The sequence below is a fragment of the Equus caballus genome, chromosome 30 (assembly GCF_041296265.1).
Source record: "Equus caballus isolate H_3958 breed thoroughbred chromosome 30, TB-T2T, whole genome shotgun sequence".
In the NCBI taxonomy this organism is placed as follows: domain Eukaryota; kingdom Metazoa; phylum Chordata; class Mammalia; order Perissodactyla; family Equidae; genus Equus; species Equus caballus.
Window position 1 is genome coordinate 9,554,341 of NC_091713.1, and position 25,938 is coordinate 9,580,278.

At 38.3% G+C, this 25,938-nt stretch overlaps 1 protein-coding gene across 4 annotated transcripts in view; it reads left to right on the forward strand.

The window, feature by feature from the left end:
- The first annotated feature begins 1,041 nt into the window (after positions 1 to 1,041).
- Positions 1,042 to 25,938, forward strand: part of AKT3 (AKT serine/threonine kinase 3) — a 327,384-nt gene continuing 302,487 nt past the window's right edge. The window contains exons 1-2 of one of the 4 annotated variants that reach the window (XM_023632779.2): positions 1,042 to 1,360; positions 11,938 to 12,094. In XM_023632779.2, the coding sequence (XP_023488547.1) occupies positions 12,049 to 12,094 (46 nt within the window). In that variant the 5' untranslated portion in view covers positions 1,042 to 1,360; positions 11,938 to 12,048. Of the gene's footprint in view, positions 1,361 to 1,761; positions 1,871 to 11,937; positions 12,095 to 25,938 lie in introns of those variants that run through there. The other 3 variants (XM_023632783.2, XM_070255720.1, XM_070255721.1) reach the window with 3 other exon arrangements.

Genomic DNA, 25,938 nt, shown 5'->3' on the forward strand with positions numbered 1-25,938 from the left:
AAGACTAGAGCCACGTGGCAGAATAATACGGCGTTTTCAAAGTGTTCTAGAAGCGACCAAAATGGTGCCAGAAAAAATAAACTTCTTTGATAACTTTATGGAGGGTGATCTATGGTAAAATATGGCCACTATGCAAAAATAGTGTCTCCAATTGCAAATATTCTTAAGAACCATGAACTTCAAAAGAAAGAAATCGTTATCTTCGTGGTGAGTGCAATACATGCTAGCTTGCCCAAAGTCAATGGAAACGAATATCAGTAAAAAGGGTGTAACTGTAAGAGTGAATTAGGGTCCCACTGCAACCTGTACACTGTGTGTGGCTATGACTGCCTACAGGAAGCGCCGCGGCCGACCATCGCAGAGGGGGACCGTCGGCAACGGTTTTCCGTTTTGGACTGACCCCTGCGGCGCGCAGGCTCCAAGCGCCGAGGTTACCTCCCCGCAGGGCACCGCCCACCTCGGGGGGACCAGGTGCGGACCCCGCGCGCCGGGTCCCACCTCCCGGGAGCCGCGGCGGCGGGAGGACGTGGCGCGGGGCCGGCCGCGGCGAGGGCGGGTGGCTGCGCGGAGGAGGCGAGCCCGCTCCCGGGCCCCGGGTGCCCGCCGCGCGCCACGAGGGCGAGGGGAAACCCAGCACTTCCCGCCCAGGAACGGCTGCCCCCGCTCCCGGCGCCCGCTGGCTGGCCGGGGGGATGTTCTCGCGAGAGGAGAGGGGGCGCGGGCGCCGCGAGTTTGGGGGGCGCGGGGAAGCCTGCGGATGAGGGCCCGGCAGGGAGGGGAGCAGAGGCGGCGGGCAGGGCCGGGGCCGGGGAAGCCGCTCCCGCCAGTCGCCGAGAGCCGGCCCTTGACGTCAGGAGTTTTCCTCAAAGTCAACAACAAGCCCCGCGGCGGCGGCGGCGGCGGCGGCCCGGGCGGGAGGGGGCGGGGGGCCCGGCGGGAGGGGGCGGCGGGGACCCGGAGAGGCCGCAGCCCCCGCCCGCGCCGCCGCGCCGCGCCCGCCCGCCGGCCTGGCGGCCCCGCCCGCGCGGTGTTTTCTGTGATGAATTGAATTTGTAGCCGATATCCGATTCCCATGTAGTCTCCGCCTCCTCCCGCCGCCGCCCTCCTCCCTCCCGCCGCCGCCGCCGCCGCCGCTCCAGCTCCGCGGCCCGGCCCGGCCGGCTCCCTCCCTCCTCCTGCAGCCCCGCGCCTGCCTCCGCCGGCCGCGCCGGCTCCAGGGGCCAGAGGCTCTGCGGGGTGGGGGGGGGACAGGAGGGGAGGAGGAGGGAGGGGGACCCCCGAGTCGCCCCCTCTCCTCCCCCCGCCCCCGGCTCCATCCTCCGCCGCCGCCCGAGCAGCTGCGGGGCCGCCGCCTTTGCAGGTAACAGCCGCCGCCCCCACTCGCCCCCTCCCCGCCGCGCCCGCGCTCCTCCGGGCCCGGCCCGGCCTCTCTGCCGGCCTCGCTCGGGCGGGGGGCGCGGGCCGGCGGCGCTGTCACCGCGCCGGGGGCGTGGGCGGGGGCTGGGGCGCCGCCGGCCGGCTGCGGGTGCGGGGAGGCCGGGGATGCCGGCGGCTGGCACCCGCCCCGCGCGCTTCGCGGGGCCGCGGGGGGCGGCGAGCCGCGGCCGGGCGGGGGCTCCGGCCTAGCGGTCCCGTGCGCGCCTGGGCCGCCCGGCCTGGCGCCTCGGGCGGGCCGCTCCGGGCCGGCCGAGCGGCTGGGGAGGGGGCGCCGCGCCGGGCGGGAGGTTATGTAACGCGGGGCGCCGCGGCGGCGTCCGGGGGGGCTGTCTGCGCGTGGGGGCGAGGCCGCGCCGGCTCCGGGGGCTCCTCCCGGCCGCCCCGCTGCCCGCGCACGGGCGAAGACGGCCTGGTGGGCGGGGGTGTCTGGGAGGTGGGTAACGTGCTCGGCTGTGTTTTTAATAGTAGTGGGGTTCTAATCCGCTCGGGAGTTGTGTGCCAAGAATAGAAATGTGCGGAAGATGCTGGGTTTGGCGGATCCAGTGATGCTGTCGCTGCTGGCGGCGGCGGCGGCTCGGGCTGCAAGTAAACAAACCAGCCTCTTCCTCGTCCACCTCCTCCTCCTCCTGCGCATCGGTCTGCATCAGCCATGATGCTGGTGGGGCCCTTCAGAGCCCAAAGTTGAAACCGAGCTGGCCGCTGTGTTCGCCCTGAGTCCTAGGCGGGGTCACTCCTTGTTTGGGATTTCCCGGGATTGTACAGTTAGACTAGATTGAATCTGTTTGGGGCCAGGGTTTCATTACCGATATTTAACGTTGATCTTCAGAAAGCAGAGGAAATGCTTGCCCATACGTCAAGGCTAGGATGCCCTCATTTCTTCCATGAAAATAACGTTGTCAAAATAAAACCAACTCATTTCACCAGTGTGGTAATTGGTTGAAAGCTCAGTAGTTTGGAATTGATAACGTTTCCAAATAGAAACTCAACAGTGAAACGTATGTGTCTATATTGACTAATTACTAGTATTAATAAGATGTTTACACTTTTTTAGTTCATTTTGTAGCTGAAAGGTATGGAATAAAGACTTTGCAGTTAATACATTGCCAGCTCCCTCATATCATCAGTTTAGGAGTGTCTTCCGTATTTGGTAAAGCGTGGTCATATTATGTCTCTTGGTAGATTATACTGTAAGTCACCAGACAGCCACTGGTTTTGTTTTTGGTGGAAAGTTATTAAATTAGGTTTACATTGTTAGGAAATAGTTGAAAAATCCAAAAGTGGAAGAGTCCAATAAAGATGATTTAGGAAAGTTTATCTCCAGAACTTGAGTATCATTACAAAATATGTGTAAATTAGTATGAATATTCCGGGAGGTGATTGTCTAAAACACACGTATTCAGGAGGTAGTTGTCTAAAACATGAAAATACTTCTTATTAAAGTATCTACTTAGGAATAAATTATTAGTTTTCCAAGATGTATGACTGAATGCACAATTATTTGCAAGGTATTTATCGGGATTGTACTTTGTTTTCTTTTGTCAATACATAATCTTGACTTTAAAAGTTTACCAAGGAGACTGTAGTTTGAAGGCCTGCTTTTTGTTTTTCTCGCTGAAGTTGACCCCAATATCTTTGATTGGTTGAGCTTCTTATTTTAAAGTGAGGGAGTGCATGTCATATGTGAGACAACACTGGAATTCAGAGGAATGTAGAATTTTCATTTTCTGTTGTGTATAGTTGTGCCAAGTATTTTCAGTAGTATGTTTTCTTACAGTATTTAACGAATATCTAGTCTAAAGTAATTTTCTATCAAAAATTTTCTGAAACTATTATTTGTGTTCCTTTTGTCCCCTACTTTTAGCCTTTCCATAATGATTACTTTAGTGAATTGTTTTCCAACTTAAACTAAGAGTCAATGTCAAACTAAAAATTTTAAGTTGCCTGTGTGAGAGTATTTCAGTGTTCTGCTTTGCACTTTTTTTGTTGATGTAGTTTTATGTCTGTAAAGTATTTTAAATAAGATTTCATTCATTCATTCAAGAAATACCAGAGTGTGAACTGTGTGTAAGGGGCTGATTGATTAAGAACTGTTTTATTTACATTTCATCCAGAAGATCCCTACCGTTAGAAAGAGAATTTGTTTTCAGAATCACTGGAAATCTAAACCTGTTTTGGTTAAGCATATCATGGGACAGACGTACTCAGCATAGAGTCTTGTGCAAAGTAGAGATTTAAGAGTTTTTAAACTCTAGTTTTTGGTTTAAACGTATGAGAGATTTTCTTTCTTAAAAAAGTTGAATGGAAATTTCCAACTCTTGGGGTTTGTTTAAAAAAAAGGAACCTGTTTTACAAATTGATTTTGTGGAAGTTTAGGGTTTACTTAAATTTTGCGTATTTTTGTGAAAACATAGCTACACTTCTTTGTTGTTATACCTTTTGGTTCAAGAATTCACCCTTGGGAAGATAAGGCAATTACTGTTAATGACATGTTAATTGAATTTTTAGCCATGATCTGGTAGGATCTTATAGTGTGGTTAAGTTTCAAGCATTAAAAAATATTTAATTCAAAACCACTTAGATTTAAATAACATAAGATACAAGGCAGAAAAATAAACCATTTCATTTTGTTTTGACCAAATCAGTCTTGTAATTTGACTGGCATCTTTATCTTTCTAAAGTTAATCTAAATTAATGCACATGATGAATTTTTGTACGTTTGTGTTAGAATATTTGAATCGTTTAAAATTGCTTTGTTTTTAGCTCCAGGTTTCAGTATGCATCAGTATTCTAAATCCTGGTTTTGTATGGCATGCGCTTTTCTGTAGTCACCTGCTGTTAACTTAGATGTTTTCTTATGGTCTTTACTCAGAGCTAGATTCACTGTAGAGTTAGCGCTGGCCAGTGCATGGTGAGCACTTGCGTGTGCAAGGCACTTTTATATGTGCCTCACATGCATAAATGCATTTAATCCTTACAACAGCCCCTGCTATACTTCTGAAAGTGACTTTCACAGGAAAAAACACTTATTCTGGCACTGTAGAAATCGTTTCATTTTAACTTTCCTAATTCTGAAACACATTTTCTCAGTGTTTTTCCTAACTTGTTTGTACCTATTATTAGAGTTCACAATGACGCTGCTAAATTTTGATAGTGTAGTACAATTATTTTGAAAGAAATCAAGTAATTGTAGGGAAAAAAAGTGTATTGACTGATCCATAACAGTTCTTTTTCATTTCAGTTGTTTCAAATGGTTAATTAAATGCCTCAAATGTTTGCATATTTTATTGTAGCACCATAATCTTTCAGCATATTAGGTATAAACACATTTCCTTTGTGAGGTAATTTTCAAATAGTAATCAATAGATAAATTAATATATACTTCTTGACCTGTAGATTTGCTTTTTCATTCTTTTTCTTTTCAATACTCTGTTTATATTTATTTATCACCAACTGCAGATATTTCATATTTCTTAATGAGTATATTATGCTCATATTCAGAGGGAAAGTAAAAAGATTTAGTAGAAGTCACTAGAAGACTTTCAAATGAGAGTTTTCTCCCCTCTATTAATTAGCAAAACCTCTGACAGTATTTGGGAGTCTGGGGGAAGGGAGGGGAAGAGAGACAGTATTTTGCCAGTATTGGAGTTTAGTTCAAATTTTGTCTGAGTGGAATTGTTGTTTGAATGTTTTATCTTCCCAACTGTCTATTAAACTTGAGGACAGGAACTGTATATAATCATGACAGTGTCACCTAAGATGCCATCTATAAACGAAGGAGATACTCAGTGGATTTTAACTTGAAGGATCATAAATATTAGCTCTGGAAGAGCTGTGGGGCTGTTTAGAGTTCATCTAACGCTCCACTTTTTGGACCTTACTTAACATCACACTGGGTGGGGCAGAGTTGGGAACAGGGACCCAAGTTTTTTGGCTTGTCCAGTGCTCTTTCTGATGCACCACTGTGAGGAGCTTAGTTACAGGAGTCCATACTTGCTGGTTAGCTCTCAGTTTAATTGGGGGTAAAATCTGTCTAGCTGATTTTTGGCATTTATTGGACCATATACCAATTGTATTTTGTGTGCGTGTGGGGATTTTTTTTATTTTATAATCAGGGAGGTCCCCAAGGCAAATTTTAGAAGGACTTTACATGTATGTTGGAAAAATATGACCAACTGTGCAACTGAAATTCTTTCAGTAGTGACCCTCCACCTGTCCATGTTGTTATAGCTGCCTTCACATAGAGACAAGCCATAGGTCATGTGAGAGATGTAGGGGATAATTTATCAGTAGCTTGTTCAGTGGTTTGGGTGAGCCAGAGGAATCCGATAAGCATTTCCTGAGTTGTTAATATATTAATATAACATGTTAATATATATTAATATAATAGTATACAAATAATAATAATAAAGATATAAATAATAGTATATATTAATATTAAATATATCATCCAGCACAAGTTGCTTTTCTATTTGTTTAATAATGGATGTGTTGGGTGAAATGGGTAGGAAGTGGGGGGAGAATGCTTTGTTTTTGTATATATGTTTCAAAGCTTATTAAGTTGATTTCTGAGAGTTGGTTGGCAATTTGAAAGAATTGATATTTTGTGTGAAAGTCTTGCCTATGCTTATTTAAGTGTTTTCCCATAGTGTGAAGCAGGGAAGATATCTATAGAAAGAGTTTTAAGAAAATCCACAAAGTGTTTTATTACCCACTGAAGAGAGGAAAGGCATCCGAAATAACATCGTTTGTGTGGGTCACTTGCCTCTACGATGTGTTTTTAACAGGATAACAACTCTTATAAGGGACAGACTGGTGAAGTGCAGAGCAAATTGCCTTGAATTTCCCTTCCACTTCAGTATTTTTCCTTTCCCTTAAATTCTTTTAAAAGTTTTGTATAGCCTTATGTGTTTATCATGGTGTATATTAAGTTCATATGTTTATTTCTTGAAGTCAGTAAATACCGTCGGATTATATTATGGTTACTCTTGACCATCATTTGTATTTCAAAGTAGCAACATTCTGTTGTATTTGAACATTAGTTGTCCTTCATTAATTCACTTTGGCTAGCATATTTAAAGTAGGTAAAATATTGTGTTGCAGAGCAAGTCTGTTCTACATAGTATTAAATTACAGCCAAGTTTATAGTTTAGAGAAAGTTTTATTATAGATTGTATTGTGGCTTTTAACTTAGACATTAACATATAGGAAATTATTAACCTATGAATTTTTTTATTATTTGTAAAAAAGAATTGTTGGAGTTGCTCTTCTTTTTTGTGTGAGTAAGATTGGCCCTGAGCTAACATCTGTTGCCAATCTTCCTCTTCTGCTTGAGGAAGATTGTCGCTGAGCTAACATCTGTGCCAGTGCTCCTCTGTTTTATGTGGGGCGCCGCCACAGCATGACCTGACAAGTGGTGCTGGATCTGCCCTCGGGATCCAAACCTGCAGACCCCAGGCCGCCCAAGCGGAGCGTGTGAACTTAAGCCCCTGGGGTTGCTTTTTAACTTTATGTCAACCTACTTTTAGTCTTCTGATGTTATAATTTCGTTTGTGATGCCACAGTTATATTTAATTTATTTGAAAACATTGTACTTTAGTGGAAAGTACAATGTTTTTATTCTGAGAAATAATTTGATAGAGAAAAACATGTTCAGAACTATTTGTAAATTTTATCCATATTTTTGAGAGTTCGTATTGTTATTTGGTAGAGAGCATACTTGAATTGCAGGTAGTCACTTTTGTTACTTGTCACTAACTTGTCATGGTAACTGTGAGGAAGTAATGTCATTGTTGTTGATTGGTCAGTTTTCCTAGGTTCAAAATTGTAGATGCAATAGCCACTGCACAGATTGTCTTTAGAGTCAAGTGGGGTTGTATATGTGAAAGCACTTTGATAACAAATCATTATAGGTTTGGGAAAAGATTTTTAAATACTTTGTTTTGCTTACCTCCCTGTATAATCCATATTGTGCTTGTCCCAGAGTAGACAATCAATACATGTTAATTGACGGAATAAATATACGTATATGTTTTCTTGAGTGAATGATGTTTTTAAAAGATGTTTGAAGAAGTTAACTTAAAATTGAATGGTTGGTTGCCATAAGTAAACAAATACCTTTAAAAAATTTTTGTAAATATCGTTAGGAAAATATGCCATTCTTGGGGCCAACCCTGTGGTGTAGTGGTTGAGTTTGGTGTGTTCCACTCTGGTGGCCCAGGTTCACGGGTTCAGATCCCAGGCAGGGACTTAGACCACTTGTCATGCCATGCTGTTGCGATGACCCACATGCAAAATAGAGCAGGATTGGGATGGATGTTAGCTCAGGGCCAGTCTTCCTCAAGCAAAAAACGAGGAGGATTGGCAATGGATGTTAGCCACAGGCCAGTCTTCCTCACAAAATAAAAGGGAAAAAAGAAACTATGCCATTCTTTCTCGTTTTTCCTCCCATAAGGGATGATTTTGGGCAGTGTTGATGCTTGATTTGTTTGGGAATTGAAACTTGACCATCTAAACAAAAAGTGTCAAAAAACGTCAAGATAAAAGGATAATCTTAATGCGTGAGTCCTTCTTATTAATGGCAGTCCATAGGAAACATACGTTAATGAATAGGGAAGAATATTTATTATAATTTTAATTACTCATGTGTAGGTGCTTTCATAATGTTTAAGTTCAAGTTGTTTTTAAGATGACAGCATCTCTCTATTGACTTACAATATTAGTTTGCTTAGTCTGTTCTTTATTAGTTATTTCATGCTTCATCTTTGTTCTTTCATTCACCCACACATTCATTGTTCCATATTTGTTGAGCATCTCTTATGTGCCAGGCACTGTCAGTGTGCTTTACTGAATATGCTATTGAATGAGGTAAAAGATGTGAAAATGTTTGTAAGTTGTAAAATGACATTCCAATGCAATTATTATCATCATCAAATTCTCAAATAGTTCTGAATGAAAGTACCTTTAGTGTAACTGCTTCCTGTAACTTCTAAGTTGAATCTGCCAAGAATTTTGTGTGAAGTTTTTTATAAGAATGGGAAAAATTAGATTATCCAACAATGAAATGTTTAATGTGATAGGCTCAAAAGAAAATTAAACCAGATTTTGTCTGTTATAGCTCATTGAATAGAAGGCATTTCTGGGGAAGTTAGACCGTAGAGGGGGTGAAGTTCAGCCTACTTTAGGGAAGCAGATTACAGAGGTGAAGTCCAGCTTGTCGTTTTGCAGATGTGTCTTTAGTAACATGGAAGGCTGAGTGGGAGAGAGCTGATGGCTGGTGCAAGAGCACTGCCGCAGTGGGAAATTGAAGACCGCTTGAGAGTCAAGAGCATTGTTCTTATATACAGAAGACAACATTTACTTCTAGCCTGTTGAGCATAATTCTAGAGTAGTATGCATTTGCACATCTTTTATGTTCAAAGAATGTATCATTTTAGCCAATAGACCCAGGAGCAATTTTAAAGCTGAAAATTAGGATTGTGGGTAGGATTTGGTAACATTTTAAGATGCAAATGGATGAAGCCATCTCTGTAACGCATGGGTTCACTGGCCCTGATGAAGATTCTAAATTTTGTTCTCTCCATTTAACATACATTTTAACAGTTTACCCTAAATATATAAGCACTAATAAACATTTTTATCTAAAAAACTAGTTTTTTGAAAGTTTCATTATAAAACAAGATTCATTGATTTTGAGTTGATCTGGATATTTCAGTATATTGTTTTGTGCTGAAGAGGCAGTGCTGGAGGAAAGAGCATGTGCCTGCTTCTCTTGCCTTGGTCCTCTTGTCAAGTAGCTTCGTGAGCCTTGGCAAGTCACTTCATCTGCTTTGACCTCTTTTTCCTCAACTGTAAAATGAAGGTCCCTTCAGGTTTAAGATTCTAAAAATGAAATGTTCACTTAAAAAAATAGAATCAATTTTGAAAATATTTTTGTTTTTCTAGTGTTCTTTATAAGGATATTGTAATGCAAGTTATTTTAATAGAGTATATGTTTTATATATGTTTATTGGATATGTATTCTTTTTTGGTTATTACTAAGTATTGATCCCTGATCTCTTCCATTTCTAATCCCCAAAATACCAAGATATGAATTTTCCTTTACCCCGATTATATAATTTCATAGTCAGAAAGCAAGAATGGCTCTAGGAGCTGTGAAGCCCCTTGCTGCGAGTATGACCGAAGAGCAGGTCTACAGCCAGTTCTTCTGAAGACATCGTTTTGCACTAGTGTTCCTGATGTTTAACTTCCTTATAATTCTTTATGTGGTATAAAGAGTTAAGCCTTTCACTTATCTAGTTCTATATTGTGTAGCCAGTTGACCATGTTGAGTTCTTCAGAAAGTTATATAAATCAAATTAAAGTGATGTTTGGATTCTTTTCTCAAGATTTTTCTTTTTTCCCCTATTTTTAATGGTGAGATGGGTCTTGTTTTGGATTCTGTGGCATTTCCTAGGGTCATTTCTCAAAGTGTGTTCCTCTGGCTATCAATACATGTTCCTAAAGAAAAAAAGGGCCACGTGTGTTCAAATAAGTTTACGATTTGCTGAGATAAATAAGATTATACATATTTTGTACCTTCAGTGTGTTAATAGTGACATTTCAAGAGAAAGGCATGGTTTGTATAATTTCCCAAACTTATTTAGCCAAAGAAGTTCTTTTCTTTTTTCATCTTTCTTTTTCTTCACTTTTTCTGGACTTTCTCTTAGTATTTTTGTCTAACATATTTTGGGATGATACACCCGGATTCTAATACCCCTTTTGACTCTGCAGTAGCAGACGATGATTCTGAGGACAGCTTCGGCCCTGCCTGGAGCTGCTGCCCTCAGCCCCGTGCCACGTGAGTGGGGCGGTCTTCTGTTCAGCCACACAGATGCTGTCTGGCTTTCCTGAGAGCATGTTAGTCTTGATTCCTGGCTGCTGAGTGATGAGGTTCTGTACTTTATTTGCGTGGGAAAAAGAGCTGCAATTCAGTTCAGTGCTAGCTGGACAGTCTGCCTTGGATTTACTGCTGTGTGCTATTTACGAAAACCCAGTTTGAGAAAACAGTATAGTTATATAGTCCTTCCATCTATTTTCCTGGTCATCTAAAATTTATGCCTGTGTTCTTGGACCGCATAATGCTGGGGTACCTGGACCACATTTTTTGGATCCTTTTCTGTGGAAATGCTTTAACTCAATTTTATCTTGGCATTTTCCTTTTTCAGTTGAGAGGGACAATAAGAAATAGCCCTGGAAAACTCATTGCTGTATATATGTGAGGATATTTTGGGGACTTGGTTTGTTACACTACGAGGTATTTTATGAAGACCCATGGGATAAATTTAGAGTTTTGTCCCAGGAAGAATTGTATTCTTTTGAGCACTTCTTTTTTTTTTTTCTTTTAAAAAATATTTATGGATAGTGTAAATACTGAAAGTGATTGTGTTTTTTTATTTGCATTGCTTCCTGAAAGCATCATGCTAAATTTGTGGCCTGTGTTTCACAAATACTTAGACTGTTACTCTGGCTTCTTTTTATTTTTATTTATTTATTTATTTATTTTTTAAACTTTTTTTTTTTATTGAGTTGTTGATAGGTTACAATCTTGTGAAATTTCAATTGTACATTAATGTTTGTCAGTCATGTTGTAGGTGCACCTTCTTTTTATTTTTAAGACAGTGTAGTTTGGAGTTAAGAATGCAGGCTCTGCAGTTGACAGCCTGGCTTTAGCTCTTGGCTCCATCATTCATGAGCTGTGTTGAAGTCGGGCAGTCTGCTTACTCTCTGTGAGCCTCAGTTTCCCCATGCAGGAAATGGACTTAATAATACATACTCTTATAGGGTTGTTGTGAATATTACCTGAGAATAATAGATATAAGCAGCTATGATATTCTTGACACATCTGGAATACTCCATACTTTTTTCCGCTTTCATATTCCCTTTATTTCATTTTGTCTACTATAAAAAATAATTGATTTTATGTTATTTATAATATTTTATTTTTCGTAATCTACCTAAAATATTTCTTGGAACAAGGCAGAGTAAGTGTACATAAATGTTGGTTTCTTAATTCATTGTATTTTACATCAATACAGCCATTAAAAGCATTCACAGTCGCTTTGCCATAACTGTTTCTGAATTTACAGGGATTTTGAAACTAGGCATACATGAAGATTTACTTTTAGTTCACTTAACTTTCATTTTCTTCCCTTCTCACCTCAAGCACACATCACCCGTTTTTCTGTGTTATTTGTGTAGATGTGACAGTGGTTTTCTTAAGACATTTTTTGTTGAAGCCTCTTAGGTTAAAAGTTTCACTATCATTTGAAATCCGTCACAAGACCAGGGGAGTGCATTCATTATAGAAGTATTTAATAAATAAGTTCTCCAGTTTGAAGAGCAAGACTTTTATGTGAGGTCAGGCCAGTTGAAGACATTTACAAAGAATTAGTTGTTTGTTATTGCTATGTGAGTTGCAAGAATGGAAAAAAAAGAAATTCTTTCTTCAATACTTCCTTCCAGGCTGAGTCATCACTAGAGAGTGGGAAGGGCAGCAGCAGCAGAGAATCCAAACCCCAAAGCTGCTATCACAAAGCACCAGTTCTCCAAGTTGGGGCTCAGAGGGGAGCCATCATGAGCGATGTTACCATTGTGAAAGAAGGTTGGGTTCAGAAGAGGGGTAAGTGTCCCACAAAGCTGAGAGTAACGTGCTGGGTAAGTGTGCTGACAGTTAGTGGTGGCCTGGAAGGGGATATTTTTTCTGATGCTGTTAACAAAGTGAACTGTGACATACTATGTCCAGTAAGAGAGAAAGGATATTTAACATATGCGTTAGAAATTTGCTTGTTATTTAGTGATTCTTTATAATTCTTGATTTTGATTGTTTATAATCAAAGTTGTAAAAGTTTGGCTTTCTGGTGTGTTGTGTGCATGCATGTTACAGAAAGTTTGTGTTGTGATTTTTTGTGTTTTCCACAGATTCTACAATCCAGAAAGATGTCTTTAGAATGATTTAATATCTAGAAAAGTGTCTAACTTGGATGCGTTTAAAGATATATAGATGTGTAAATAGAAGTATTCAATTATGTTAAGCCTGTTTGAGTGGTGACAGGGACGGGCTCACCCACAAGCTCATGGATTCGACAGTCCCCTAAGTTAGGGAAGTGAGGTCCTCAAGTAAAAGACCAGATGAGGAGAGGCTTTTCTTTTGTGTGTGTTTATGTTTAATTTAATTTTTTATTTTTCATGATCTGCTTTTAGTATTTCTTGTTCACTCCTGCTTTAGATAAATAATTAATCTTAACAAGTACTATCTATCTAAATAAATATTATTTATTATTCCTTTTTAGTATTAAAGGAAGAACTCTTCAGTGTAAAGCTTAGTTTCTCCTCTTTGAGTTCACCTGCTTGTGGTCAATGTGTTTATTAGAAATCTAGAGTTTAGACTGGTTGCCAGGCAACTGCTGTTTATCCACATGGCCAAGTGGAGTAGGATGAGGACTGTTCCATTCTTAGGACTTTTAAGTTCCTGTATATCTATTTTCCGGTTAAAAGTTACCTCTTAAATAGTGATTTTAATATTCTTTGAAGGTCTGTAGTTAATACCTGTGCTGAAAAGCTGTTGTCAGTAGTTAAATGTGCATATGTATTATTGAGTCTTTAAAAATCAGCCTTTTTGAGTCGTAGGTTACATACAGTAAAATTCAGTGTTAAGTGTACACTTTGATGAATTTTGCTAAATTTATACAGTAGTGCAACACACACTGCAATCATGACATAGAACATTTCTGTCACTCCTAAAAGTTCCCTCATTCCCCCATACATCGGTCTTCTTCCCTCAGCCCTGGCAACCACTAATCTGCTGTTACTATAATTTTGCTTTTCTAGAATTTCGTATAAGTAGAATCATAAATACATAGTCCTCTGCGCCTGGTTACTTTCACATAGCATGGTACTATAGAGGTTCATCTGCGTTGTTGTGTGTATCGTGTTTGTTCCTATTTGTTGTTGAGCAGTATTCCGCTGTCTGGACATTACCACGGTTTATCTGTTTACCAATTGATGGGCATTTGGGTTGTTTCTAGTGTTTGGCTGTTGTGAATACAGCTGCTGTCAGCATTTGAGTGCGTGTCTTTGTGGTGTGTTTCATTTTTCTTGGGCAATAACCTGGGAGTGGGATTGCTGGGTCATATGGTAAGTGTTTGTTTAACTTTATAAAAACTGCCAAACTGTTTTCCAAAGTGGTGACTATTTGTATTGTTAAGTTAAATTTCTTTCATTACTTATGACAGATATTTATTATTTCATTGTATATTATAAATTTGGAGAGCATTTTCAGCTTTCAGTGTTACATGAAGGTATTTTTAAATACATTTTTTAATTTGTCTAGTATATTTATATTATTTTTCCTACTTTGTTTTTTTGGGGTGGGAAATCACTAAAACCTTTGGGAGTTTTACTTGATTAATCTCTAAAATCTGCTCTCACAAGATTATTGTGAGAATTAAATAAGATAATGTGTGTGGATGTGTTTTGACCATTCTAACACAAACGTACACTGTTGCCATCACCACTGTTTATCAAGGATGTAGGGTGGTTCTTGAGTCTATTGAATCAATTGTGTCTCGTCTGAAATACCATAATAGAAGGTTGGTATATAGTGCATGGGATTTAGAAAAAAGAAGAAATGAAGAAGAATTTCTCAAGTGTTTTCTTGCATTGGTGAGGAAGGGGGACTCTAATGAAATGTGTATGTGTCTCTGTGTACGTGTGTATATTTATTTTGGGAAGTAATAGCCATATAAACATAAGAATTTGAATAGTACACAAAGGCATAAATAGAGAAGTAAAAATCTTTCTACCTCCTACCTTTTCCAACTAATTTCTCTCCTCAGAGGTAACCATTTTAGACCTTTTCTATTTTTAATTCTGATTTTTATCCCAATTTTGTATGTAATATGCTAAACTTTATTTTTCACTATTCTTAAGTAATCTAGTATATCCCCTTCGTAAAAAGTGAGGATTTTGACTTTTAATACCTATTCTCTTTCTTCCCTTTTTTTTTTTGGTCTTTCTGGTTAAACTTCTTAGTCTTGTACCATTAACTCTAGAAAGCATTAAACATCTTCTCTAAACTCGCCACTTTCTAAGTTGAGAAAAATTAGTACCCCTCACAATCTTGACCTTGAATTTCTCACATTCCCTTCCCCATTTATGTCAGCTGTAACGTTTATTTTGTATTGTCAAGGGTTGTAATAGTTACATTTGTTGATTCTGCAGTAATCAGTATGATGAGTATGTAAATAATACTCACTGCTGAACGAAGTCGTATGATGGGATCCATAGAGAACAAATGGGTTTTTATACTGTACTGGTACTCAAGATCATACCTTGCTTTAGTATGGCTTCTAGTTTGGGCTGTAACTGTTTTCCCTAGATTTTCTAATTGCCATGTTTTCCTCCTCTTGGTAGAAGAGTGTATGCCTTCTTCATATCACTGGTTATCCAGCTTTTTAATCATACTATTTGTTGAAATTCTAATATGAACTGACTTTTTTCTGGGTGTGATGCTCAGCTAATATCATGTTATTTAATTGCATTCTTGGACAAGTTCTGTGCTGTCTTAGATCTCATGTCTTTGTTCTTTTTACTTTAGATTTTACAGTTTTCTAGAGCATTTCCTGAAGTAATTTTTCAGAAAGAATGTGTGTGTGTGCTTGTCAGCACAATGTTTGAAAATGTCCTTTTCACCTTCGCACTAGGTGCACACCTTGGCTGGGTATAGAATTCAGGTTTAAAATCGTTTTCCTTTACCATTTTGAAGGTTGCGTTCCGTTTCCTTGAGTACCCGGTGTTACTGATAAGAGGTGTGGTGCTAATATGAATAATTTCTTTGTAGCTTGTCTGTTTTTGTTCTCTGGAAGCGTTCTGTGCTGATGCGTCTTTGCTCTTGGCATGACGAAATTTCAGGAGGATGAGTGAGGGTCCTTTTTCATTCATCCCGCAAAGCGTTTGGTGGGCCCTTTGAATCTGCACCCTTCTGTCTTTCTTCAGTTCTGGGAAGTCTTCTGTATTTCTTTCATTATTTCTTTCCTTTTATGTTTTCTGTATCCTTCTATTTTTTTTTCTTAGAGCTTCTGTATCAGTGCTCTCTTTTAAAATTTTTCTGTCCTTTTCCATGTCTTTGTTTTTCTCTCTGTTCTGCAAGATTTCCTTGACTCTTTCTCCAGCCCTTTATTGAATTATTTATTTCAGCTATTACTTTATATTTCTGGAAATTCTTTCTAGTTCATAGCCACCTGCTCTTATTTTACAGGTATAATACAATCTCTAATCTTAGGTAACTGAATAGATTTTATTTTTAAGCTTTGTCTCCTCTTTGAATAACTCTTTCAGTTTGTTTATTTTGATTCTATTTTGGTGGTGGTAGTTTTCTTCAGGTGTCTGGCAATCCCTGTTTGTGTATATTTGTGAATGAAAGACTGGTGTTCCTGGTAGTGTCTTTCATCTATTTTGACAATTTATGTATTTTTCTTATTCTTAGGACAAGTTAGATTCCCTGAATGAGGGTTTGTGATGGTAGTGTTTAACTGGGCTCTTGAAAGCCTTAGTTGAAATATTAGGGGAAACCAAATGGGCATTTTTTTCCTCCAACATTCTTAATTTATTCCTTTAGAGATTTTCAGTATTATTTTAATAATAATTTTGTGTTTTAGTCAAGTAGATTTCATTAGGTAGTCTGTTGTTGTTTGGCTGTATTTTGGTTCAAAGAATTCTAAAAGAGCATTATTATTTACTGTCTGTTTACCCTGGGCAGATTATTATCACCTAAATTTTGATGTACTCGTTTGAAAATAAATATGATTATATCTGCCTTCTTTACCTCATAGTGTGTTTGTAATCATTACAAGGTAATGTGTATAGAGGAGTGGTTTTGTTTTTTAAAGATTTTATTTTTTTCCTTTTTCTCCCCAAAGCCCCCTGGTACATAGTTGTGTATATTCTTAGTTGTGGGTCTTTCTAGTTGTGGCATGTGGGATGCTGCCTCAGCATGGCTTGATGAGCAATGCTTTGTCCATGCCCAGGGTTTGAACCGGCAAAACCCTGGGCTGCCGCAGTGGAGTGTGTGAACTTAACTAGTCGGCCACGGGGCTGGCCCCCTAGAGGAGTGTTTTTAAACTAGTAAACTATTAATAAAAGGTATTGATATAAAAAAGTTATAATAGAGTCCTTCCTTTCAGTATCAGTTCTTTTTCTCAAACCTGTATTTATGAATCAGTTCTTGTTAGCTCCTATCAAGATAGAATCTTGGGCCGGCCTGGTAGTGTAGTGGTTGAGTTCGCCAGTTTGGATCTCAGGCGCAGGCCTACATACTACTCGTCAAGCCATGCTGTGGCAGGCATCCCACATATAAAACAGAGGAAGATGGGCACAGATGTTAGCTCAGTGACAGTCTTCCTCAGCAAAAAGAGGAGGATTCGTAACAGATGTTAGTTCAGGGCCAATCTCCCCCCCCCAAAAATGATATAATCTCATTTTATTTGTACTTTTAATGTAAGTTGCTCTTAAGTGAATAGCTCCCTGGGAAACGAAAAAATAGACTTAAAGATAATTAATGATTGTGTAGGATAAGTGTTTCTTAACTTTGGTTGTTAGAGATATATCAGTAGTGAAACCTCTCCTGTACTTTTCTGGAGCAATTGCAAAATGGTGAGTATTAATTGAGATAACACATTAACATAGTATTGTTGGTGTTAGAAATGGCAATAAGAGAAATACCACGTAGCAAAATTGGTGTGAAGTGTTGTCTGCATTTTCCTCCTTGATGGTTCTTGGAGAGCACATCCCAGTTTGGCTGCACTTCAGCGAGGAGGCATCTGCTTGTTAACTGGACAGTTGTTGGATTGTCTCCTTCAAAGACCAGCCTGTGGGTACACCTTAGGGGATGCGTAATCTCTGAACGAGATGTCAGAAGTTTTGCTTTCTTAGTTTGTTCTGTTACAGCTCGTGGGATAATTTGCTCTGAAGAAACTTACTGCATTAATACAGTGGGAAATTTAACCAGCTTAAAAGGTCTAAATTATAGAATTAAGTAGATTGAAATAATATTAATCAAGGGCTTATTGTAATTTGCAAAATTCCATTTGCTTTATGGTATTATTTCTTCAAATCCTAAGTAGTCTCTTAGAAATATGGAGAACCAATTCCTTGATAAAGTTAGAGTCTGTAATCTTTTTCTAGCCAACTCGTAATCTAACTGTTTTGAAGTTGGTACAAATCTAAGAGGTGGTTATAGCATTAAAAACATTTTGATTGATGAAAATGCTGCACGCGTGTGTTAATTTCTTATACTTTTTGTTGTATTAATATCTAACACATCAAACTTCCATATTGTGTTCTTTATGAGTAACCAGTTTGTGCTTTCAAAGAACTTTTTGCCTTAGTTTGCCTTGTGCTTAGAGTTTCCAATTCAGGGGTATCCATAAACTGTGTCCTTTGGGTGATACTTGTTTTGCATTCTATGAGATGGTTTGTTTAGATGAACTAGAATGTTAGCATTTGGTAATTCCTAGCTAATACTTTCTAAGTCTATGAGTTTTCTCACAAAATAACTTAACCCTGCCATGCAAAATATACTTTAGTACAATAAAGATTGTAAGCTGGGTTATGCTTTAATGCGTGATTCTTGTGACCTAGTCAATTATAAATTGTTATAGAAAACAAAATATACAATTTTTTGGTGCTCATCTGAGTCCAGGGACCTTTCCTTCTCCTTTACTCTGTATGCACTTGTGTACCTTTTGTTCATGTTTTATTCACAAACTGACTTTTGAAATAAATTATAAGGTGATTAAGGAAACAGAAAATGACAGTATGATTTCCTGTTTACTACTCAGCAGCAAGCATTTTCCATAGAGTGAAGAGCTGTGGTTGTGGCTGTAAACCACATGATAGATCAGAGAAGCGCACTCTGACTGTTGACGTTACAAGTGGAGAATAAACATGGAAAAATTAAGCTTATTTTCTAATGGCATTGAAACTCTGAGATTTAATGTATTTGCAATTATGTGAAGTTTGTTTTTCCTATAGTTACAATATGTTTGTTTGGAAAACTTTAACCAAGTAAACTGAATGGGGAGAACCATCAAATGATAAGCTTTCATATGCATTCTAGAGTTACAGAATTATACAGTTGCTGTTACACACACACACGCGCACACACACACACACACACACACACAGTCCCTTCCCAGTCAACAGCTGAGTTTCATGTATTGACTTTGTATCCTGCGGCCTCCTTCAATGCTCTGATTAATGTTAGTTACTCTGAAGATTTTCTGTGTAGATGGTCAAGTCGTCTGCAAAGAGCTGCACTTCTTCTTTCTTGCCAATCTTTATGTCTTTAATCTTTCTGGGCTTATTTTACTGGTTAGGACTTCCAGTACAATGTTGAGTAAAGTGGTGAGAGTGGACGTTTTGGCCTTATTTCTCATCTTATTGGGAAAGCATTTATTTTTACTACTATCATATTAACTGTAGGTATTCCATTGCTGCCTTTTATCCTGTTAAGAAAGTTCCCTTCTATTCTTCATCTGCTGAGAGTTTTTATCATGAGTGGATGTTCAGTTTTTTCAAAAGATTTTCCTGCATCTGTTGAAATGACCATTCGATTTTTCCCTTTATTATGTTGATACGTTAATATGGTATAGTTCTTTCTTTGCTGCAATAAATACCGTTTACTTATGATGTATTATCTTTAATTTACCAGTTTTGATTTATTAATATTTTGTTGAGGATCCATTTTTGCACTTGCCAGAATACTGACCTGCAATTTTCACTTCAGGTTTGGTCCAGCTGTCCTGTACATTGTAGAGTATTTAGTAGCATCCCTTGCCTCTACCCACTAGATGCTGGTAGCATTCCCACCCCAAGCCATGACAATCAAAACTGTCTCCAGACATTGCCGAATGTCCCTTGGGGAGTAAAATAACCCTGGTTGAAAACCACTGCCCTGCAACAACCACTAAATAATTAATGCAAGTTAAAATGATGACCGAGCAGTGTTTCTCAAAGTTTTTTCCATTATGGCTTAGCCTACCACATGAAATATTAATATCACAGGTATCTGTTTATATAATGTGCCCCATTGGAGAGGCACAAACGATTGTAATATCTAAGTTTTTTCACACCCTCCCCCAAGAAGCAATTATTGCCCCTTGGGAGATCTCTGCCACTGAGAATGCATACTGATGGAGGAATTTAAATGAAATACTAAAAAATTCAATTAACCCAATAGAAGGGAAAAAACTACAAGCTGAGGAATTTTTTTTTACATGGAACAAATAGAACATAAATAAAATAGTGTGTCTAAATTCAACCACATCAACAACAATATTAACTATAGGTTTTTTTTAATGTTTAAATAAGAGGCATAAATAATAAGCTGGTAGCAGAGGTAAAATGGAACAGTAAAAAGATACTAAATCTAAAAAAATGCAAGAATGTAGAAAGAAGGAATAAAGAACACATGCGACAAATAGGAAACCACACCATATCAGTAATTACATTAATAAATATGAATGGTCTAAACACCCTCAGTTAAAAGCTACAGACTGTCAAATGAGATTAAAAAAGAAAAAAACAGACCCAAATATATGCTATCTACAAGAAAGGCAGTTTAAATATAAAACACAGAAAACACAGATAGGCTAAATGTAAAAGGACATTTGAAAAAGATGTAAGATGCAGCAAATATTAATCATAAAAAATCTTGAGTGGTTATATTAATGTTAGACACACTGAATTTCAAGACAGACAATATTACCAAAGATATGATGGGCATTTTCTAAGGATAAACAATGTAATTCATCAAGAAGATAGAATAATCACAAATGTGGATGCGTCTAAACACAGAGCTTCAAAATATACAAAGCAAAACAGACAGAATAAAAAAACATAAATTTACAGTCACAGTTGGAGATTTTACCCCTCTCAGTAAGTGACAGAACTAAAGAAAAAAAGTCAGTAAAGATACAGAAGATATGACTCACCGTCAACCATCTTGACCAGACATTTATAAAACACTACACCCACAAGAGCGGAAAGTCAAGATAGACCATATGGTGAACCATAAAAAAAAATCACAAAAAGTTTCACATGAATGAAATTTTACAGTGTTTCTTCTGTAATTACCATCAAATAGAAAATAGAAATCAATAACACTAAGATATCTAAAATATATATTTTATGTATCATATATAAAATATACCTACATATTTTGAAATTAAACAATACTCTTCTAAATATCCCATGGTTCAAAGAAGAAATCACAAGGGAAGTTAGAAAACCTTTTACACTAAATGATAATAGAAAACACAATATATCAAAACTTGTGGGATACAGTTAAGCAGTGAAGTAAGATAAATACATAGCTTTAAATGCTTATTTTTTTTTAAGAAAACAAGGTTTAAAGTTAATGACGTAATATTTTATCATAAGAAGTCAGAAAAGGACAAGCAAATTAAAATAAAGTGTTTTCATTTCATCTTCATTTTTGAAGGATTTTTTCATTCTATATAGAATTCTGATTTGATAGTTTGTTTCTTTCATCACTTTAAAGATGTCATTTCATTTTCTTCTGGTGTCCATCATTTCTGATGAGAAGTCAGCTGTTATTTTGTGTTGTTCCCTATGTATAACATGTCATTTTTCCCAGGCCTCTTTCAACATTTTTCTGTCTTTGATTTTCAGCTGTTTGAATATGATGTGCTTTGGTGTTTTATTTGTATTTATCCTGTTTTGGATTAACTGAACTTTTTTTTGATCTACAAATTTATGTTTTTTACCAAATTTGGGAAGTTGTTGTCCATTATTTCTGAAAAACATTTTACAGTGTTCTCTCCTTTGCTTCTTGGGCTCTGATTATACCTATGAAGATCACATGATAATGTCTTACAGGTTAATTACGCTGTTAATTCTTTTCAATCTTTTTTCTCTTAGTTCTTTAGACTAAATAATTTCTATTAAGCTGGTAAGTTCCCTGACTCTTCTGGCATCTCTGAACTGTTACATTGAATTTTTCCATTTGGTTCTTTAAAGGTTCTGTTTCTCTGTTGAGTTTCTTCATCTCCTCGTTTATTATGACCATATTTTTTGTTAAGTCCTTGAATATTTTTATAATAGCTGTTTAAAGGCCTTGTCTGCTAATCCCAACATTGGGGTTTTCTTGAAGTGGGTTTCTGTTGATTGCTTTTCTTCTTTGCCTGTTTTCTTGTTTCTTCATGTGTCTGGTAATTTTCAGCTGTGTGCAGTTCACTGTGGTGATAGTGCGTACAGACTCCTGATTTGTTATTTTCTCTGAAGTTGGTTTTTGTTCTAACTGATACTTATCTTGATTCCCTTCAAACTGCACACTTTATTTTCCCTGTTGTGAAGAGCAGCTGAAATGTGCTTGTTTTCCACGTTTTGCTTTCTGCATTCAGGCTCATTGGAGTCCTGCATGTACAAGACTCCAATGCGTGTACAGTTCAGGGGTTAACCAGAATTTGGACAGTTTATTTGTAGGTCTGGGGCTCCCCCTCTGTGTCTCCCTCTTTTGTGGGATATCCCTTTCACTTTCTACCTGTTTGGGCAGCTGTGAACTCCATAATCTGACTCCTTAAGCCAGCGAGACTATGGTCAGCCTGTCCCAGTCAGGCTGTCACTGCCATCTAAGGGTGCAGTCCCTTTTTTCAGTTTTACCTTTTAAAGGAACTTTTATTATCTTTTGTTTATACAAATCATTTACAAATGCCAATTTGTTGTATAGATGTTACCAATTTACATTCCTATTACTAGTATGTAAAAGTTTCCGCTTTCTTGTAACATAGCCATCACTGGGTGTTATTCTTTTTAGTTTTTGTCATTATATTGCTGTTTTATTTTATATATCTTTGTTACTGAGGTTTAATTTTGTTGTTAATGCTTTTAACCATTTTTTTCCTCAAATGAATTGCTTGTTCTTATCCTTAACCAATTTTTATGTATAAGGCCTATGTCTTTAGTCTGGCTGATAAATTTTATATGTTCTTATTTATTTGTGAGAGCTTTTTTTATATTCAGAACACCTTTGTTTTATTAATCTTTTTGTCATTGCAAATATTTTTCTGGTTTGAATATACCTTTTCACTTTATGGTATATTTTTGCCGTGTACAAGTTTTTAATTGTTATATAGTCTAGCATAAAACTTTTCACTTCCAAGGAGACCATTGGGGTCGTACTCAGAAACTTTTGATGTGTTTTCTTTGAGTACCATTATGATTAAAAAAAATTGTATTGGAGCCAGCCCGGTGGTGCAGCGGTTAAGTTTGCATGTTCCACTTGGGTGGCCTAGGGTTCACTGATTCTGATCCTGGGTGCAGACCTATGCACCACTTGTCAAGCCATGCTGTGGCAGGCATCCCACATATAAAGTAGGGGAAGATGGGCATGAATGTTAGCTCAGCACCAGTCTTCCTCAGCAAAAAGAAGAGGATTGGGGGCAGATGTTAGCTCAGGGCTATTCTTACTCAAAAAAAAAAAAAATTGTATTATCCTTAATAAGTAATATATGAATTTCTCTTGTAAAAGATTCAAGCAGTAAACAGAGTATGATAGGATTCGTCCACTCCCATTTTCCTTCTCAGAAATAACGAGTGTCAGGTATGATGTGCCAGTATAAAGCCAAAATTTTCCTTCAGTATTTAGGAACTGGAAAGATACGTCCAAACTATAACTAGTATTTGCCTCTAGTCAGGGGATTGAGATGCAAGAGGTTAGGCAGGGGACAGGAAGGGAGTGAATAAAGAAATGAGACTGTTACACTATTCTCTGTAAACGTTTGGATCGTTTTGTTTTCTCTCACTTTGCATAAATGACATCGTAATCACTTAACAATATGTCATAGAGATTTGTCTTTGTGGTTACAACATGGTAACTGGAAAAGTGACTAGTTTGACAGAACTTGCTCTTAATGAATCTCTTCTTACTTCCCCTGCATCTCTTTTTCTCATTTTTAGGGACTCATGTGCTATCAGTTTAGTCCAGTGGTTAAGAGGATGGAATTTAATTTCAATTTGGCTTTGTCATGTTTTAGTGACTATGGGCAAAATACTTAATATGCCTTAAATTTCTCAGCTGTAGAGTAGTGATGAGAATAGTGTCTATTTTATATGGTGGTAAGACTCTAAGATCATAAGGTTTGATGAGCTCTTACCACAGTGCAGGGGCCATACGGAATAGTTAATCAACAATAACTGCTATTATTATTCAATAATCTTTTATAGGATATTGCTAACTTTGACATCAACTGTACTAATATTTAATATTTAGGCTCCCCCAGTGTTTTCCTCTATAAAAACAATAAGGATACTTGCCCTTTTCAGGTTTCTTTCTTTTTAAAGTACCCATCTGATGCTCTGCATTTCTCAAAGATTATGGATGCGTGGCTGGAACTCAAAGTGAGAAGTTGCTGTCTCCCCAGCACCTTGGGTGTCAGTCTTTGCTGCGATGGCTCTCTTGAGAAGACAGGTGTGAACTCAGTCAGTGTCCTTCCCTGTCGTCTGCCCTCAGTGTTGTGCTCTCCTCCTCATGCTTCGTCTTTTATAATTTTAAAATTCATGTTTGTCTGTAACAGTTTTTGTTTAGTTCATTGTGGGATTTATAAGTTCTTTCAGTTGTTTTCTGTCTTTCTTCTTCGTTGTGATACTTTTCCTGTCTTTCCCCGCGCTTTTTAAATTAAATGAGTTAGTGCCAAAGCAACAAGCACACACATTGTTTTCTTTCTCATTCAGGATTGGGTAAAGCCAAATGATAGTCACATTTTAATTCTGTTGTTGAACTTTATGACTCAAAATGTTTGCCATCTAGGGACACTAATTTGCTTATCTTAAACAGTTGGATACTAAGACATTCTATCTAATGTTCATGGGTCAAGAAATAGAGACTTAAGTGTATTTTAACATTATAATGTCAACCAATAGGAGAACTAAAAATGAAAATAAAAGTAATCAAAATTGGGAAGAAGGGTGAAGGGGGACTCAATTTCTCACTCTCGTAGTGGGAAGTCAGTTGATGTGGTTACAGGAGATAAATCAAGAAGCCAGGTGTAACACCAAAAGTGTGAGAAGTGGGATGATGAGTGAGTGTGTGTGTGCGCACGCGCGCGCATGTGTGTGCACGCATGCGAATGGTGGAGGAGATACTTTTATTTTTAAGTTTTATCTTCTTTTGTATGCTACTGAATTATTAGTACTTTTGTGCATATATTAATAATAATAAATGTATCCTGCATGATGCCAACTTATGAAAATAAAAAAGCATAGTTTTGTGTATTGGTATATGTATAAAAATTGATTAGAAGGAAATATACCAAAGTATAAAAAGTGGTTATTTCTGGATGGTGAGGTTTTTAAAAAATATATTTTTCCGTATTTCGTAAAATTTCTAAAGTGAATATATTACTTCTATAGTCAGAAAAAAATATTGTTAAGGGAAAATATCTAGGACCTCCTGGATTTAATTTTTAGACTTATTTGGCATCAGTATGACTGTTTTTTATTTATACAAGTATGATAACTTGTTTTAAATTAAAGTAATTGTACACCATATTCTCTAAATGTTTGTAAATATATCAGTAAGGCAGGCATTCTGCTAAAAATAACAGAAATCCTAGCTAACAGTAACAAAACAAAGAGGTTTATTTTTTCACCTAAGAACGGTAAAGGTGGGCAGTTGCTGGTGGTTTAGCAGACAAGGATAATCGTCCGATATCCGAGCTCGCTTCCTGCCTCTTCACCTTGAGCCCGTTGGCTTTGCATTCCCGTTCTTTCAAGGTGTCAGGATGCCTTTAGCAAGCAGTGCATCCCTGTCGAAGGCAGACACATGGAGGGGCTGGTGTCAGCCGCGCTGCCCCTTTTTAGGAAAGCACTGACCCTCTCAGAAGCTCTCTATTGGACTTCCTCTTATGTCCTGCCGTCCAGAACTGGGTTATGTGCCCCCTTAGCTGTGAGAAAGCGAGTGTCTGGCTTTCAGCCTCTAGAGGGAGGTGCAGGGGTAAAGGGGATTGGGAACTGTTACTGCGGTAGCCAGCCAACAAAGTCTGCCACGAAACTGATGTTTATACTATGATGCTTGCACTTCAGCTCCCAATCAGATTTCAGGGAGACGACAGCCTTTCTAGAGGTCAGGTGGAAAATTTGGCACACAAGCATTCTAAAATTTACCTCTGTGGAGATTATTCTAAAATGTAGCCGTTTTGTCTGGTCGTAGGATTGCTAGGCTCATGCTCCCTTCTTAAAAAAAGATAGTTTGGTATTCTCAAGTGGTAGTGAATTAAGGGCTACATTTGTAAAATGATCCCCAATTTGACTTTATTCTCCTTATAGAATCTAAATTTCAGTTTCTAGCCAGTAATCTTGAGGATTGTGAATTTTTCCTGTGTCAAGTCAATTATGTAAAGGTTTTCATTTTTCTTCCTGTTTTTAAGTCAGAGTATGCAATGAAAC